Source organism: Motacilla alba, chromosome 2, assembly GCF_015832195.1.
Source record: "Motacilla alba alba isolate MOTALB_02 chromosome 2, Motacilla_alba_V1.0_pri, whole genome shotgun sequence".
Taxonomy (NCBI): Eukaryota; Metazoa; Chordata; class Aves; order Passeriformes; family Motacillidae; genus Motacilla; species Motacilla alba.
Window position 1 is genome coordinate 138,641,770 of NC_052017.1, and position 18,143 is coordinate 138,659,912.

Below are 18,143 nucleotides of genomic sequence, written 5' to 3' on the forward strand. Positions count from 1 at the left end.
GAAAAATCAGCCAGAAAAAAAAAATCATTTTTCTCACGTGGATTAGTTCCCTGGCCCTGGCCCTCAGAGCAGCTGCACAAACATTAGTGCTGGTACAGCTGCAAGAAAGTTAGTGGTCTGGCTGTACTCTGATTAATTTTCTCCTAAACTTGTTGTCTGTTTGAGATCTGTTCCTTTCAGCTTCTTGAATAACAATTCATGCTGATGAAAAGACTTCCAATTCACTGGTAGCATTTAGTTGCCTTTTGGGGGCACAAAGAAGCTGGGAAGCACATGAGCAAAGAAGATCCGAGGCCTCAGTTTCAAGCCTTTAGTATTACCCATTTCAGAATGGCAAATGTACCATTTGTTTCTTTTTAAAGAGAAAACTGAGTGTCTATGAACAGACGAGTGTTGACTTTGTGCAGAGGTCATTGTATGTGCAGCAATGCTGCTGCTGTCTGCAGTACATTAACAACACCTTAATTAAAGTCAGAAATGCACATATTGAATGAGTGCCACTTCTACAGCTTCTGCTTGGCTATTAAATGAAAATTCTGGGTTGTTATGGAAACTGGGACTCACGGTAGATAGTTAAAGAATAAAGTAATTATAGGGTATTCAAATCTGTCTACTTAATCCTCTATTGAGAAAATGTCAGTGAAGAGTTGCGTGGATGCCTGAGTGACTTAATTTAATTGAGCAATATATATTTTATTGCTGAATGCTTGTTGAAAGCTCTAACAACCTTCAAGCATTTTCTACCCTACCATCCAACTGAAAACTGTAGAAGAAATTTTATGTATATGTGTGTAGATATTAGAAATGGAACAGGTGTTTCTTGAAAATGTTCATGTATTGCAGTCTCATAAAATACTTTCTAAGTGAGCTCAGGCGGGTAAACTCAGAGAGGTTCTGTCAGGTTCTGCAGGATGCTTAGAATATTCTTTCAAGTGCTGTGTCAAGTGAAAGGGACACCAGTTCCTGCTCCTGTGGTGCAGAAGGTCCCCCATGTATGTGGGTTGACAGCTGTGTTAGGAGCAGCTTGCTTGGGATAGCTTTCCCATAGGTTTATGCCCTTGATGGGGCTCTGTTCTGCATTTACAAGAGCCCATGATCAGCTGCCGTTCTACAAACCTAATCTGGCATTTCTCAGTGTGCTCATGTGCCTACCATTTGCTAGCTGGCATGGCAGAGCAATTGAGACAGTTTTAGGAAGGCAGAAGGCTTTGGTTTTAACTGTTTCTTTAGGAAATCTCAGGTTTCCTACAGCACTGCTAACTGATACGAATAACTTTAAGAAACCTTAAATTATTGGGCATTCTGCTCTGGAGGCCTTTTAAACAAACAAGACAACAATGTTATTCATCAAAAGGTTTTCTGGGTATGTAGTGGATGGATGCTTTTTTCTCTTTATGTTTGCAGTAATACTCATAAAACTGATGGACACTTCTCCCCCTCCCCAAGAAATTTGGTTACCTCTCAATGTTTTCTTCAGCCTTGCATTAGAATGAAGTAAAGCTGTGTGCTGAGAAATACAGGGGGTCAGACTCTACACCTGCTTGCTTTGAGGCTCAGCAGTAGTACCTGCTAAATGGATCCTCACCTACTTAACATGTATCTGATTTTTTTTTTTGTTTAATTATTTTATGTTTCAGTCTGTGATGAGCATAAAGAATTCAAGGATGTCAAACTGTTCTACCGCTTCAGAAAGGATGACGGGACGTTTCCACTGGACAATGAGGTGAAGGTGTTTATGAGAGGACAAAGACTCTATGAAAAGTATGTTGCATTCAGAATTCATAATATGTTGATAATAGTGCCATGTGAGGCAAATGATACCTGTTAATCTATTTTTGAATCATCAGAGGCTTTCAGTGCATGCAGGAATGGGTCTGGGCAATTCCATTACTTCAGTTGGGAGTCCTTCCCTCTCCTATTTTTTTTTTTGCTTTTCTACCATATTCACTTGAAGCATTTTCTTTAAAATCTGATGCCCCAGATTGTAAATACATCCTATATAAGAATTCAATGTGAATTGAAGCCCTTGAAATCTATTCTGTGAAAATAATTACAGAACTATTTGTCAAAATAATTCAAATAATTACAGAATTATTTTATATGTAAAAGCATAATTATAATTCCTAAAACATTATTGTACAAGCAGCTACATGTCTGTGAAGACTCCATATCTACAGCTTCATAGGGAGGTACAATTTTAAATCATAAGTGAGATGAATCTTCAGTGTTCCAGTCTGCAAAGTTTCAACATCAGAAAAGTTATGTTAAAAGCAATTTCAGAAAAAACCCTAACATAACCAAGAGCATCTAATTATCTAATTTAAACACATTATTATACTGAGATACTAAATATGCCACTGGATTACTTCCATCAAGTAACTAGGTATCTTAATGGTACTTCCTAATATTAAAGACATTTTTATTCAGGATGTAGAGATTTTGACATGGTACATTCAAGCAGAGAGAAGAAAATGCATATCGGCATATGCTACAAATTAATGCAGAAGTTGTGATGTGTTATTTACCAAAAAGCTTGAAGTAATGCTCTAGACTGAATGCCGCCCACTCTCCTGCTTGCTTGGACCAGAAGCATGCAGCAGCCAGGAGAGATGCTGTGTTTTCTTGATGAAGGAAATTTGTTTCCTTCTGAGAAGAAAGCACTCAGGAAACACACAAGTTTAAAAGCTGATAATAAATACTATTTTCAAGGTTAGCTGGCTCTGGAGATCAGTTTGGTGAAAGAACAGTGAACCCAAAATATAAACAAATACTTGTAAATGCCACTCCTCTTGTTACACCCATCATATAAAATTCCCCAAGACACAGTGACTGTGACTATTTAAAGTAAAAATATAATAAATTGTATAAGACATAAGAAAATGCATCAGTGGAGAAAATCCTCCATTCTGTGCACTGGGGCAGGTGAAATGAATCAGCTACCTTCAAACTCTTCTGTGCCTTACTAAGTGCAGCATTTGCTCTTTAGACTCAGTAAACATGCAGGGTCTACAAGCCTGACCCATACTCTGAAAAGCAGATTAGACTGTCTACAGTGCTTTTTTTAGCTTATATTTCTATTTCAATCATCCATAAGAAAAATAATTTTTTGTTGGCAAGGCTGATGTCAGTCTTCTGCATGAAAGGAGCCATAGTAGAAAGGACTCTGTTCTAATAGTGTCTGCTTCCATCACCATTTCTCTGAATGGAGAAATATCCCCAAACCAATATCTGTGATCCAGTTTGTCTAACTCTGTAGTAGCAGAAAAACATTCGTAACTGTACAGAGTGTTCCTATCTTGGCAAAGGAGCACCTGTATCTGAATGTAACTGCACCCTTGTGAGGTGCTTGCTCCTAGGCAACGTATCTGAAGGATTCAGAAATTTTTAAAAGCAGCCCTGAGTGCTAAATATAGTATAAATTAAAAATACCTGTCATTTCAAAACCAGTATGTGACAGTCAAAGATAGTCAAAATTCTCCATGGATCATCGGAAGTATTTTATATTCATGGGAGATAAGAAGGCATACCTGGGCTATCTGAGCTTCACTTTGTTTATTTTAGCAAATCCCCTGTGCAGAGATTTCAGATTTTGTTGGTTCACTTGCCTGTGCACTTTTATTAGCGACACCACAATTTCATTGGGTACACTTTAAACTCAAAATCTAATGCTGAAAGGCAGGAACAGCTCTGCAGTGAAATGTCTGATTGTGTAATATATCTGTTGTATCAGTTTGCTGATAGTCTTGAGAAAGAAAATATTAATTCAGTGCTATTAAAATAATTACTAAATGGCAGCAACCAGAGAAAAGTATTCATGCACAAACATTAAGTCATTTACCAGCCTATTCAACTTGTTTATCAAAATGCCTATGGGCCTGATTGCGAGAGAAGTGCAGCTATGCCAAAGGAAATCTGTCCAAATCCAACACATTTTGAAAATCTGTGTCTAATTTTGTAGAGTTTGCTGATCTTCACTAGGCTTTGCTAACTTAAGATAGGCATTATAATTATTTCCTGCTCTTTTCCACTCTCTGATTGGGGCTGGAGGAGCACTAGGTTCAGAAGCCAAAGTAGTTTGTGCTTGCCAAAATTACAGACATTACCCAACACCAGTCCATGCACATTTGTACCCTCAGTGAGTAAAATGAACGAAATGCTTCAGGAGGATCAACAGGTTGTTTCATGGATGTCTTAGGCAGGTTCCTTACATTCAGACAGCTGTTTTGGGTAAATGCCTTTTTCTCTGCCCTGAGACATGGGAATATCAAGACTGTCCCTCTGCTGAGGAGCTCCCTTTCCCATCTCTCTTCTGCATGACCACAAAGCTTCTCATAACCTGAACACTCCTTTCTTGTGCGTGACCCTCTTCACCCACTGTGGGCATCTTCAGTGGCTGAACCTGTGGGATTAGAAGATTTAAAATCAGTCTCTGATTGTATTCTCCCTTCATTTGCACTGAAAATCATGAACCAGTTCAGATTCCTTGCACATCGTTGCAAATTACATCGTTGGTAATCCTGTCTGTGAATATGCTTTGAGATTCAGGTCTATAACTAGAGATGAAAACTACTGGATTTCCTACAGTCTTGTCTGAAATTGTTAAATAGTTTGGTATCAACTTTCAAGCTCTACAGGACTACCCAGAGAGGTTGAATGAGATTAACATGTTTCCTGTTCAACAAAACTCTCCCTGCAAATCTTTTATAATCCAGCATGGACCTTTTGTAGCTTTAAAAAAAAATCAATTTGTTGCAGGCATCTTATTTTTATGATGTTTGCAATTCTCAGTAGGGTTTGGTCAGGCGCACAAGATTGTTGTTTCTGGTGCAGTCATGTATAGGAGCTATAAGTCATTTCATGATGCTGACATCAACTGAGATTTTTGAACCAGATTTCACAGTGAAAGAAGTGCAGATTTATGGTTTTAATTTCAGGAAATCTTTCAGATAACTTTGAGACTGCATTCTTGGAATCACTTTCAGTTTAACTCATCAGTGGTTGAGTTGCTTTTATCCTCTGATGCAGTTATTTTGATAAAAACAAGGTTAAAGATTTCTTTTGAAAAGGCATTTGAATACTGGTGTTTGGATAAATACATTCCTTTAATGCAGGACAACACCAGTTTTAGCAAATAATACATTTCGGCACTAACAGCCTCATGTTTTTTTGGAACAAGGAGAAAATGGAAGAGTAAAAGGAAGTTTCCAGTTCTGCCTAATGAAAGGCCAGGCTTTTGATTGATGTAAATTGGTACAGTTTTGTTGACAGCCATGGAGTTACAGTGATTTACTTCAGTGAGTGACGTAAGTCCATGGATTGCTGTGTCTGGGCTTCTTAAACTGGCAATTTGTCGTGTCTGTTTGTTCACAAGTCCAAATCCTTTGCAGTGCTATTCTGGGCTTATGCAGAAGGGTGTGAAATGTCAAACTGAGTGTTTTTCCACTTGATATTTTTCCAGATTTCTTTTGTGTCTCTGTAAAAATCTAACCATTAGCACTGCCTTTTCAAGGACCTTTCTATCTGCGATTTCAATGTGGCAGTCAACTAATTATAGACTCATCAAAGAACAATTAACGTAATCCTAAGGATTTTTTATTTGGTGCCTGCAGAGCCTGGGTAACCAGTTTTGGGTAGCCATGCAGCAGATGGTACGAAAAGACACAAGCTTTGGGTTTACATTTTTTTTCTGGGGTGGAAGAAGCCTTGTGAACAAGACACATTTAAAGATAGCCCCTTGGAGCATAGTAGATCTGTATTAGAGATGGTGAGCGTGGGACAAAATGCTGTGGGACAGGATGCTTATAAATTAAAATATTAAAAATTAATTAGGTCTGCAAGAATTCTGGAGTCAATACGTTGTCTTCAGCTAATGTGGCTTTCTCAGTTCTTACTCAGCTCAGAGGTCCTGGCAATGACGCACCATCTAAACGAGCAGTTTTTGTGCTATCACTGACACACAGCTGTGGCTGAGCAGCCTTGGCCTGGTTTGATGATCTGCTACCTGGTGGTCAGATCCTGTAGGTTCAGGCCTCAGATTAGTGCTCCTTAAAGTCAAGAGAAGAGTCTTTTAGATGAAATAACAGAGGTTGGACCATATCAAACCTCTTCGCTGTAATTTCAAATGAAACTTCTCTCTGTGTTCCTATGGCACAGATTTTTCTGATGCTTCCCAAAGGAGATGAAGTTATATTCTATAATCTCTGGACATGCTGTCAGTTTAAGAAGCAGATGGCTCATGTATGGATTGACTTGAATTTCAATTCCTTTATCAGAAGGGCAAAGATTCAGCACTTCCAGAATATGATTGTTGTAGTTCAGATGTGCCCTTATTTCAAAATAGTTGGTGTAGGGAGGGGACCTGTTACTCTTACATGGAAAAAACAGTTCTTGAACTATTACTCTGAAAGTCTTACCACTAGTCCTATTATTAGCCTATAATAAATAATATAGTTATGAAAAAATTAGATTAATAAGGATGCTGTGGTGCTCAGTCTCCCCCCAAAAAGTGGAATTCTGTGTTACAAAGAAATGATTCTCATTTCTTCTTCAAAACTGACTTTTGCATTAACAAAATATTGAGTCTTTTTTTTTTTAAGACTGTGTCATTTGCATAGGTATCGTGAATAGAGAAGAATTTTATTAGTATCCTTCAGCTACTCACATGCCAGTTGCTAGGAGATTTTGGGACATCTCATGATGTTCCTCTGACTGGTGTTACGCAGAGCCAGCTGAGGCACAGAGAACTGTGAGCCTCAGATGTTAAAATGTGTTCAGGTTCATGTGCAACTCGCTGACTGCAGCTGCGTCATCAAATGTTGGATGCACAATATTTATCCGCCCCCAAACCACAGAACTACATTTTTTCCTTCTCTTGAATTTTTCTGCAGCTGTTTTAGAGCTTATGGAGAGAATTTTCAAAGTCATCTAAATGACTTTGGGGCATAGTCCTGCTAACTGTAAATATTAATTAGGAAGCTTTGAACACTTAGTCACATTCTGGTGCTTTTAGACAATTTTTTTTTCAAAGCTGATTATACAGTAACTTTTAGAGAATGTTAAACACTAAATAGGGGAAATGCAAAACCCAAAAATCTAATTTTCTTTTAGGGGCAAAAACAAGAAAGCATTAACTTCACACAGGGATATAAAGCCTAAATTTCCTTACTAAGCAGTTTTCATTCACTTCCTAAGTAGATTGATAGCTTGAGGAAAGATTTAGTAAGTCAGTGAAAGCTTCATATGCATTTGCTTGATGTAAATGAAATTTGCCAGAATAGATCTGGAACTGCTTTTCTGAAGAACCATTTTCCCTACCCGTTTTCCCCCCCACCACACCAGGCTGATGAGTTCTGAAAACAGCCTTCTGCAAGCCAGGGAAGAGGAAGGAGTGAAGTACGAGCGGACCTTTGTGGCGTCGGAGTTCGTTGAGTGGCTGGTCCAGGAGGGAGAGGCCGCAACACGGAGCGAAGCGGAGCAGCTCGGCCGCAGGCTTTTGGAGCACGGCATTATACAGCACGGTGAGAAACCTACTGCCAAGCAGTAAAAGCTGCACTTCTGTAGCACTTCCTTCATGTGGAGAGGCCCTTGTCTTTCTGATCACAGTATGTTTAGGTTCTAAATAATTTCAAATAGGAGTCTAAGTAACTTTATTTAGTGGAAAGGTGGCTTTTCCCAAAGTTCATTGTATTAGTTCTGAAAATGCTTTCTCAAATTCAGAATATGGCTGGAATTTGAAACTGTGTAAAAACAACTTAAGGATGTGGATGAAAATCAGTACTTCTACACTTGTAGCAATTAACTTGTAGAACTTGGTATCTGAAATCTGTGCAATTGAAGTAAATAGATTTGTAAGGATCAGATAGGGATTAGAACCATAAAAAAGCTAAATTCTGTATTCAGGATAAAAATTTCAGGGTCTGTGTATCTCCCTACTTGTAGGCAGATCAGAGCATAGTCTGATGCTAGAAAAGCAGCTTTCCCTCTTGGGCATGTAGCAGAGTTGTTCTAGTATGTTTGGGCAGGAAGGAGGACGTCACTTTTGGTTGAAGTATTATTGTATTTGTCCTGGTGGTGTAACTTCTTTGAGGCAGGAAACAAGTATTTCTTCATTGTCCAGTATAATGTGTCTGGCAAATGCACCTTCACCAAGAAGCTCCTTCTGTTGTGGGTGGAGGAGACAGAGTTTTCTCTCTCTACTGCCACGAGGGTGAAGAAATTAACACACCTGGCCCCATTTTACATGTTGTCATTATCTGTTCTTAGTGCATGTTGCCCTTCTGTGACCAGGCATTTCCCACCATAGAAGCAGCAGTACCTCTGGAGCAATGAAGGGGTGCCAGGAGATGACAACAGAATAGCAGAAGTTGTTACCTACATAATTTAGTGCAAAGTGGGAAAATAATCATATTCTGGTGTTCCAAGTGTAGTTGCATCAAACCTAATTCTGACAGAGAGCAAACAGATGATATCAACAGGCTGTTAGCACACAAGGTGCTAGATGGACTACGTTGCTTGTTACTTCATGAGAAAACCTAGTTTTAATGAATAGAGAAAAATAATCATGTAAGTGGCCTGCACAGTTCTGTCATGGTTCTAATCATGTTCACATTAACTTGCAATTATTAGGAGCTACTTCTGAATGTTTACAGTGATCAGCTTCCAGTTCTATAATTACTCTTGGGCTTCCTATGATTTATAGGGTGCCAACTGCTCAGAGCTTGATGGACAGGAAAGGTATGCTACTCCTCCTCTTTACAGCAGCAATGATTTCATTCCTATTTTTACCTGAACATTTTCTGTGTATTACATATGTGGTAAACTTTCCTTACTGTCCTGGGGTCCCAAACCAGGACACTTACAAAAAAAGTTAAAAAAAATATAAGTGAGATTTATGCTGATAGAGATATTTTTTGCAGAGAAAAGAAAGTCAGGACTTAACATTTGGTGCAAAGCTAGTTTTCTTAGATACTGAGGTCTTTGCAGAGCTAAGAAAGTCAGGATGTGGCTTTTCTTGCAGATCAACCATTGTTTCATTAACTAAGGCAAATGCTCAGCAGGGCACATTTGCAGGGAAATAATTTTTCCCCTGTCAAGCCAGGTTTCAGGGGTCATTCCTGAATGACACTGACCCTGCTCCTGTAGGGATAGCCCTGGCCATTTTGCAGGTTTATCCCCTGCCCATCATTTTCTTGTAGTCAAGAGCATGTGCAAAGCACCCTCTTAGAAAGAGATTTGAAACTCATGAAGTAAAGACAGGGTTCTGGGAATTAGTTGATTGCTGAGGAAGTGGTCTTCTCACGTGTCCACACCAGGTCCTTGCTGCAAGGGACTGTCATCTTCTTCACCCAGTTTTTAATAAAACAAACATAACTGAGTGGGGATTTCACAAGGACTTGATGGGGATTCTGGGAGTAAAGTAAAACTGAACAGTGTCCTTGAGATTTGTCTTCTATGAGTGAGCATGCTTTGTGCACACTTTCTCCTTTGTGAAAGGAGATTTCATTCATTTCACTGCAACCATCTGGCTAGATAGTGTTGGGAATATTGATGAAAGTACGGGCAGAATTAACAGGGAGCTAGTTTGGGGCTCATCTTAACAACTGGATATGATCTGTGCACATTGAAGGTTCTTGTAATGCTGGCTTCCTCTGAGAAGGGAGCTCAAAATGAGAACTTCCAGTTCAGAATTAGGGGTATAAACTGTAAAACAGCAGGAAAGGTATTCTCTCCCCAACACCCTCCCACCCACCTTACAGAGTTCTAGATCCAATTAAAAAACAAAAGAAAGCTATTTTTCTGTGTCTTAGTACCATAAATTCATTTCACCATACTGTGCTTCCTTTGTTTTGTCTCTCATCAGCAGTACCAAAATGTTACTGGACACTAATTGACATCCTTGTTGGCAGAACCAGCAGAAAGACTCTTGACTGAACAGCAGTGGAGAATAAAACATTTCCTATCCTAAAGGCAATCTTTTTCTAGCAGTATTGTTTGATATCCACAATATGGAATAAAATAAAACTTGCTGTATTATTCTTATGAAGTATTTCATACCCCACCTAAAGTAATATAAATAGTTGCATCAAGTTGCCAATCTCTGTAGTAATTTTCCAGCCACAACCAAATTACGCAGTGTCTTTTTACTAATACTGACTTTCATTTCAATTACTCAGAGGAGTTGTATTCTGCAGCTGGGGCACTGTTTTCAAAATGGCTTCCTGACACATTTTACTTCACTTTAATTGGTCAGACACCAACCAGGTTTCACACAGGAAACAAACACTGATGATAATTTTAAAAAGGAAAATAGTGGTTTGAGAGGAATTGTATAAACACTGCAAAAGCATCAAATCTCAGTTTTAAAATAATCCTCCTGATCTCTTTGGACATATGTAACTATACATATTTCCCCTGCCATGCATAAAAATGATGAAATGTATTTAAGTGCTGAATTGCTTCCTGCCAAAATCTCACTGGCCCACACCAATCTCTGAGATTTGCTTCATTGGTTGGAGCCTGGTGCTAATAGTGCAAAGTTGTGGGTTTGGTCCGCATATGGGCCATTCACTTACGAGTTGGACTCAATGATTCTTGTGGGTCCCTTCCAACTCAGAATATTCTGTGACTCTGTGAAATCATAACCCATAAAACACCATTACCACCATTTACACAAATAGGACCCCGATTTCCTTTGCTGTGTATTGGTACCCCATGTAATATGAAATAAAGCCCCCATAAGTAGCAGGGAATCGTGCATTTTGCATTTCTTGAAGGCTGGTGTTGGGATTGTAGTTGCCAGTAGTTACTTGGCATTTGTGAACGCTGATGGCCTTCATCCAGAATATAGAAATAAAGACTGTGGGAAGACTTATAAGTTTGGTGATGCACATAAAATAAAGGCAGGGACAAAAGGTGGGCAGAACACATTTCTCAGCCGTAGAAAAGCCCATCTGGTGAGGTATGTAGAGCTTGATAATGTTAATAGATAAAACTTTCCTCCAGGAGACTGGATCTTTCTTAGATCTTCTTCATATGAGCATGGTGGGACATTAGCTACTGTGGTCAAAATTCACATGCAGCAGGAGAAGTTCTCTGCCAGCTGCCAGCTCCCAGGTAGATCAGGCCAAAGCAAGGATTGTCTGGGGGCAGGAGGAGGACAGTGTGAGCATCCACACATAGTCACAGCACTTTCTCAGTCTGGAAAACAGAGGTACTGAGATGTCCAAGGACAAAAGAGGGTATTCATGGAGCTCTTCATGGAGTCCTTCATGGAGTCATTTTTGGCTCGTACTTGCTTATAGCCCTTTCTGAAGAGCTTACCCTGCACCAGCAGCCGCAACAGCAGAGCACTGCTGACACGACAGGCACAGTCTTCCAGTCCTCCTCCAAGGACTCATTGGGTATGAAAGCTTGAGGGATGGAGAAACATCTGTCTGCCTTGCAGAAACTTTTAAAGTCTGGAATCTCCAGTGATAAATAAGTTAAATTAAAATCTGGTTAATACTGTTAAGAGGAAGCAGTGCTGTGTTAGAATAGCACCTACAACTTGCAAGATGAATATTTGCATTTCTTCCATGGCAGCAATCAAACCATAGCACATTTATTAATACTTTTCAATATATTATGGGATGCAAACACACAGGGATTGCCTTGTACCACAGATGGTACCGTGTGTACTGCCAGTTGAGCCTGCGAGAAATGGGGGCCTGAGCAGCTGAACTCATCTTCTCATGCCACATCACATTCTGTCTCTTTTGTTGTTGTGGTTTCCCAAGCTTCTGCTGACCTTCAAGTCCATGTGCTTGGTGTGATTTCTTCCCTGACTTGCCCCCAGCATCTTCCCTGAGCAGTGACCACAGCATGGTTCAGAAGAAGCATTTTGCAGTGGCTGTCCACTCTGCTCCAGAGGGTTGGGATGTGGATTCCCAGACTCAGACCAGCATCAGAATTGGTGTGGTGAGGCTTTGCTCTCCTGAATGATTGAGGGGTGTAAGAGTCTCTTTTAGAGACTAGCATCTGTATTTGGAACACATGGTCTACCTGGACTTCAGTAAAGCCTTTATACTGTTTCCTGTGATGTTCTCCAGAAACTGGATTCCCATGGTGTGGATAGGTGCACTCCTCACAGGGCAAAAATTTGGCTGGTTGGCCAGGCCTGGAGTATTCCCCAGGGCTCAATATTGGGGCCAGGACTCATTATTGGGGCCAGCCTTCTTAATTATCTTTTTTAAGGAGATCTTTATCAAGGGGTCGAGGGCACCAAAGGTGACTTTATGGATGACACCAAGTTGATTGGGAGTATTAATCTGCTGGAAGGTAGGAAGGCTCTGCAGAGGGATCTGGACAGGCTGGATCAGTGGCCCAAGGCCAGTGGCATGAGGTTCAACAAGGCCAAGTGCTGGGTTCTGTGCTTGGGTCACAACAACCCCATGCAAGGAACCCTATCCAACACTCCAGGCTTGGAGATGAGTGGCTGGAAAGGTGCCCATTGGAAGCTGAGCCCGAATGGCCAAGAAGATCAATGGCATCCTGGCCTAGATCAGATACAGGGTGGCCAGCAGGACCAGGGCAGGGATTGTCCCCCTGTACTCAGCACTGATGAGGCCACATCTCGAGCACTGTGTTCAGTTCTGGTCCCCTCAATTTCAAGAAGGACATTGAGGGGCTGGAGTGTGTCCAGAGGAGGGCAACAGAGCTGGGGAAGGGTCTGGAGCTAAGCTCAGGTGAGGAGCAGCTGAGGGAGCTGGGGGTGTTCAGCCTGGAGAAAAGGAGTCTCAGGGGAGACCTTATCACTCTACAGCTCCCTGAAAGGAGGCTGTAGCCAGATGGGTGTCGGTCTCTTCTGCCAGGTAACAAGTGACAGGGCAAGAGGAAAAGACCTCAGGTTGCACCAGGGCAAGTTTAGGTTGGGTATGAGGAAAAATTTCTTCTCTGAAAGGGTTGTCTTGAATTGGAACTGCCCAGGGAAGTGATGGAGTCGCCATCCCTACAGGAATTAAAAAGATGTGTAGATGTGACACTTAAGGGCATGGGTTAGTGGTGAACTTGGCAATGTCAGGTTAAATGGTTGAGCTTCATGATCTTAGAGGTAATTTTCAACCTAAATGATTATATGATTTTGTCAGTGCTAGGATTTTTTTGATGGTAAGAAATATGTGGTAAGATGTCTTAGACATGATATCAGTATCTTCAGCCTCCACCCTCCTTTAAAATGCCTTTCAACTTTAAAAAGTTTTATTGAGATAATTGCACTAGATCAGACCTGGTGTGTTCAAGGTAGACGTGTTCTGCTGGCTTAGCACAGAAGCAGGTGCTTATCTCCTTTCAAGAGTTAATCTTTTATCTGCAAACTCCACTGTGCAAATTACTTTCTGAGATGAAAACCAACATTTTGTAGTGACTTTGTGAGAACAGTAAATGTTGACACATGCTATGTCCCTGTCTCTGCAGGAAAGTCTTATATTTATATTTAATTGTCCCTATTCTTTGCAAGGACTCTGTACCTTTATACAGAAGATTTTTCTTTCTGAAGATGATCAGTACATTTTGTTTTAAACATCAAGACACGTGATACAATTGAAAGTTTGTTATAATTGTAGAATCAGATTAAATATCTAACAAAGTATTATTTCTCTTGCTTTTGTTGAAAAGCTTTTCTTCTCTTCTATATTTGCTGTGAATAATGAAGTATGTGCTGCTATATTTACCTTAGATGTCCAACTTCTTATGATTAGCTGATTATGATTCACTTGCAAAGTGAAAACTTGTCATGTATGTGAAATGTACTGTTTACAAGTATCATTGATACTTGTATGGAATACTTATGGAATGCTTATTCCATAAATCCTTGACTTAATTGATCATAGGCTTTCTTCTCCAAAATCAACGCATATATTTTTAAAACAATTTTTCTAGTTGATCTAAAACCTGAATCACATCAGCCCTTGGGTGTATCCAAGCTTTCATTATGCTAAAAATTATAAAACATCACATTTTTACAGATGATGCCTTGATTTATCTCAGTAAAACACAAGCTTGCAGTTAGTCTATGATGTCCTGCAACACAACTTTGTTTTTCTGATTCCTGTTGCCCCTGTGGTGATGCCAGGCTGAGGCACTCACTTGTTTGTGTGGCAGTTTCCATGTGTAGGGATAGTAACCTCACCCACAGTAATTCAGCTGCTTATGCTAAATCTGGAGACCACTTTGCATATTTTTCATGATTTTGCCCCTCTAAGAAGTCAAAGAATAAGAACATTGTATGTAATTGTATAAACCCCCAGCCCCTTAGTATGTCAGCTTCTCATTCTGCTCGTCTTGCAGTTGTCTTTATCTACAGCAGGAATGGATTTGATTTTTGAAAGAGCCACATACTTTATGTAAATAACATATGAAAAATTCTTTTCATATTAACTATTGAATTTTATTTTTCTGACAGAGAATGGGTTTCAGTTTTTAACAGCTACAAAAAAAAAAAAAAAAAAAAAAAAAAAGAGATGCCCAGATGGGCCTTTTCATCTTCTGCTTCCCTTGCCACAGACTGTACTTTCCATACTTTATTTGGAAGCAAAGAAAAGCAGTTGGCTATGTTCTGTAAACTTACTAAATTAAAGATGATAAATCCTCATATACAAACCAAAAAGACTGCTAAATGTGTGTGATTCAACACTGGCTTTTCATGCTAGAGTAAGTGATGTGTATTTGAAAATATACTGCAAATAGATGGCAAACTGGCTGGAAAGACAAAATGTATATAGAAACATGTATCTGCATACCTGTCTTAAGGCAGCAGAAATAACATGTTAATGCACTGATCAGAACATACCACCTTAATAAGAACAGGATACTCTGAGTTTCAGTTCCCAAGGAACTCTCTGACAGTTTGCTGTAATCCTGATGCTTGAAAGACAGTATAAAAGTTGTCTAGACTTTTTTTGGACTACATAAATATACTACAGTTCTTTGAAAGCCTTCCCTAGTTATAGCTCAGAGAGCCATAGTTATAGCACAGCTTTTTTTTCTGGACCTACTTACAGTTCCAGGACCTGTTTATTTCTGGACATGCTTACTGACTTCACCCTTAGTAGGATGAGCTGGAACAGCTCTCTGGGTTTTGTATTGCAGGGCCAGAATCTGCCTTGCAGTTTTATACAAGAGGATCAGTGGGAACAAGAACAGTTCAAGCTTAGATCCATTGTCTGTTCAAAGTGAATTTCTTGTAATCAAATAAGAAAAAAATACAATTTATTACAGCTGCACTGCCAAGAGTTTAACGTGATGGTTGAATACATGCACAGGTGGGCTTATCCATGGTCTGTGTAGCATATAAACATTCATAAAAGGTGGAAATGCAAGTGTTGTGTTTATGCAGTGCAGGGAATCCAAGATCCAGACCCAGGGAATCCAAGATCCAGACCCAAGATCCAGAGCCCTGTGCTCACCGAACATCTGTAGTCTCTCTCCCTGGATTTGTGGGAGATCCAAGCAGGTGGAATTCATCAATGTGTAAAAGGAAACTAATCTGAATAGGTGCCATGATTAAAATGCATTTGCAGTGCCAGATTAGTAGAAAAACAGGAAGGCTTTGAGAGGAGTGGGAAAAGCATTGTCCAGTGCTGAATAAAGTGCCAGTTACTCTCCTCCAGCCACACCGTGTCGGTGCAGGGCAGTGGGAGAGGGGCAGCCCAGGAGTGTCTGGGTGCTGTGGCAGAGGTGGGCACTGGGGGCTGGGGGCTGGCTGAACGCTGCGCAGCCGCTCTGCAGCTCTCAGCAGCGTCACTGTTTGCCAAGCCCGTGGACTCACCACTGCTTTGTGAAAGCCAAAGTGGACACACACTTCCACTGTTTCTCTGGCAAGGGACCAAAACTGTGCTGGCCAAAGGCCTGAGGCACAGAGGAGGCTGGCTCAGCAAGCTGTGTGCTATCCACAGAGAGAGGCTTTTTTTTAAGGAACTTGTATTTTATGTAGTGATTTGTTTCCTTCCCTTTTAAACACTGGTTCTGCTTTGGAGAGGGGAGGGAGAAAGCAAAATGACATGGAGTGGGAGCCAGACCCTTCCCTGGGCACACTTTGGCTGCAGGTGGAAGCAGCTCCAGATGTGCTCTCCTTCAGATAACCCCCAAGCCCCTGCTGGCCCCTGCAGCCTGCCAGTGCATGTCTCATCATCCTGCATTTGTTCTTGGCATGATGTTGCTCTTTTGGGGTAATATCCTGCCACTCTAGAGGTCAAAACTGATATGGTCATCTGTGACTGGCTGTATGGAGGCACAAACTATTGCAGCCAGTAATAGTGAAGGTCTGGAATGATGTCCTGCAACTTCAAACTGCATTTCACATCTTTTTAATAGAGGAAACTACCTCATTAAAAAGATAAAATGTACTTTTGAATAGATTGGGGCTGCTGCCTTGTGCAAAGACTTGGAAATGTGTTGTGCACTGCTGGAAAGAGATCAGTGCTGCTTTTGTGTTTAAGTGGAGAAAGATATGACATATCCACACTGAAAAATCCATACACTCTGCTCTTGTTTATAGCCTCTTCCTCTTAACCCTAGCACAGGCCCACTCTCACATAAACAAGCACACACTTCAATGTGTCCTCTGCTCTCTTGAGAAAAGCTGCTCATCTGGCTCCTCATAACTTTGATCTCCTTCCCACTGCTCCCTCAACATGGAGCAGCCGTTCCCTGGCTCCAGCCACGAGCTTGCTTGGTGGCAGTGCTGTTTGTGGGGACGTGCAGAGCAGCTGGAGTGCCTCACTGCATGTGTCCTACTGGGGACTGCAGCTTTCAGCTGGGAGAAAGCATTAATCACCACGGTGGAGATGTACACAGATTATCAGCGCTAAAAATCATGGGGAATTGAAGTGGTGGGAGGGATTTGGGGAAAAAGCCAGTTATGAAAATGGCCTGATTTTTCAGGCATGAGTCATACCATTTATTAAAATAGGCTTTTGTACTTTCTAAAGCTCCCTCGGTCCTATGTAATCAGTGTAAAGCTAATATTTCTATCTCTGCTGTGCATCAGCCTCCTTGAAAATGTGGAAAAGAAAAGGTTGTTTGAGCTCCATACAGATCCTGGGATTTTATGTCCGAATCAGAAGCTGAAAGAAGATTTGCATGGATGTTACTATTTATATTTTATGTATCTGAACAGAAACTGTGAGGCAGGCAGGAACTAGAAGCACCAAAGCTGCAACATTAAATGCTCCCAAACAGAGGAAATCCAAAATAAATATTCTGATTTTTCTCATCGTAACAGTCACGTAAATGGTGAATGACCAGCTAAAATCCTTGCCAATGAAATTTGCAAACTCTAGAGATAGATGAGACAGTAAACAATTAATTGAACTCTATTAATTAAATGGTCATTACCTCAAAAGAGATGGGTTTTTTTATATAGCTAATGGTATAACTACAAGGCAGTGCATCTAGGGAATGAGAATACAGGCTCCACTTTTGCTGTGGAGCTGTGCTGTGCAGGGCACAAATTATTCCCATTTTATGCTATTTGTGCAGTACAGTGCAGTAATAATGGTGGGCCTGGGATGTACAAAAAGAATAACACCCAGTAAGAAAAGGGGAGTGAGGCTGTAATTGTGGGCATGCTGTTCTGATAAGTGGATTTTTAGGAAAGATAAAGTTCCAAAGAGGACTCCAGAAGGGATAAAAAAGGTCAGAATTTAGGGGGTAGTTTGATTTAGTTGATAAAAAATACGTTTGAAAGTTGGCTTCATCTCTTCACAAATTTCTTTGCAAAGATTTTTGACCAGATCGTGCATAACGTTCTAATGAAAATGTGACAAAATACAGAGATTAGCAGCTAAAGTTAAGCAAACTCAGCTTTGAGATGAATCTTTATTTTCCATCAGGGCAAGTGACTGAAGGCTGGAATAGCTTGTAAAAGGAAGAGTAAAGTGGTCAATAAATGCTTTAAAGTATGAATAGACTAAATTTTTGTAAGATTAAAAGATAATTGTTAAATTCTGTTTCTGGGGTAAAATTTGTGGCCTGTGTATGTGGGAGATTAGACTGGTGGGTTACGACCCTACCTCCAAAGTTTGACATTGGTGAGTATATGTTAGTTCTGGTGCCTTTCCTTCCAGAACAATAAATGCTCTTGTATACTTTGATAGTTCTGGAGGTTT

General features: G+C 40.4%; 1 protein-coding gene across 3 annotated transcripts in view; it reads left to right on the plus strand.

Moving 5' to 3' along the window:
- The window catches only part of DEPTOR (DEP domain containing MTOR interacting protein), a 75,149-nt gene that overhangs the window by 25,908 nt on the left and 31,098 nt on the right, over nt 1-18,143 (plus strand). For all 3 annotated transcript variants that reach the window (XM_038129267.1, XM_038129268.1, XM_038129266.1), the window contains 2 exons: nt 1,638-1,761; nt 7,339-7,517. In XM_038129267.1, coding sequence (XP_037985195.1) covers nt 1,638-1,761; nt 7,339-7,517 — 303 coding nt within the window. The remainder of the gene's footprint in view (nt 1-1,637; nt 1,762-7,338; nt 7,518-18,143) is intronic.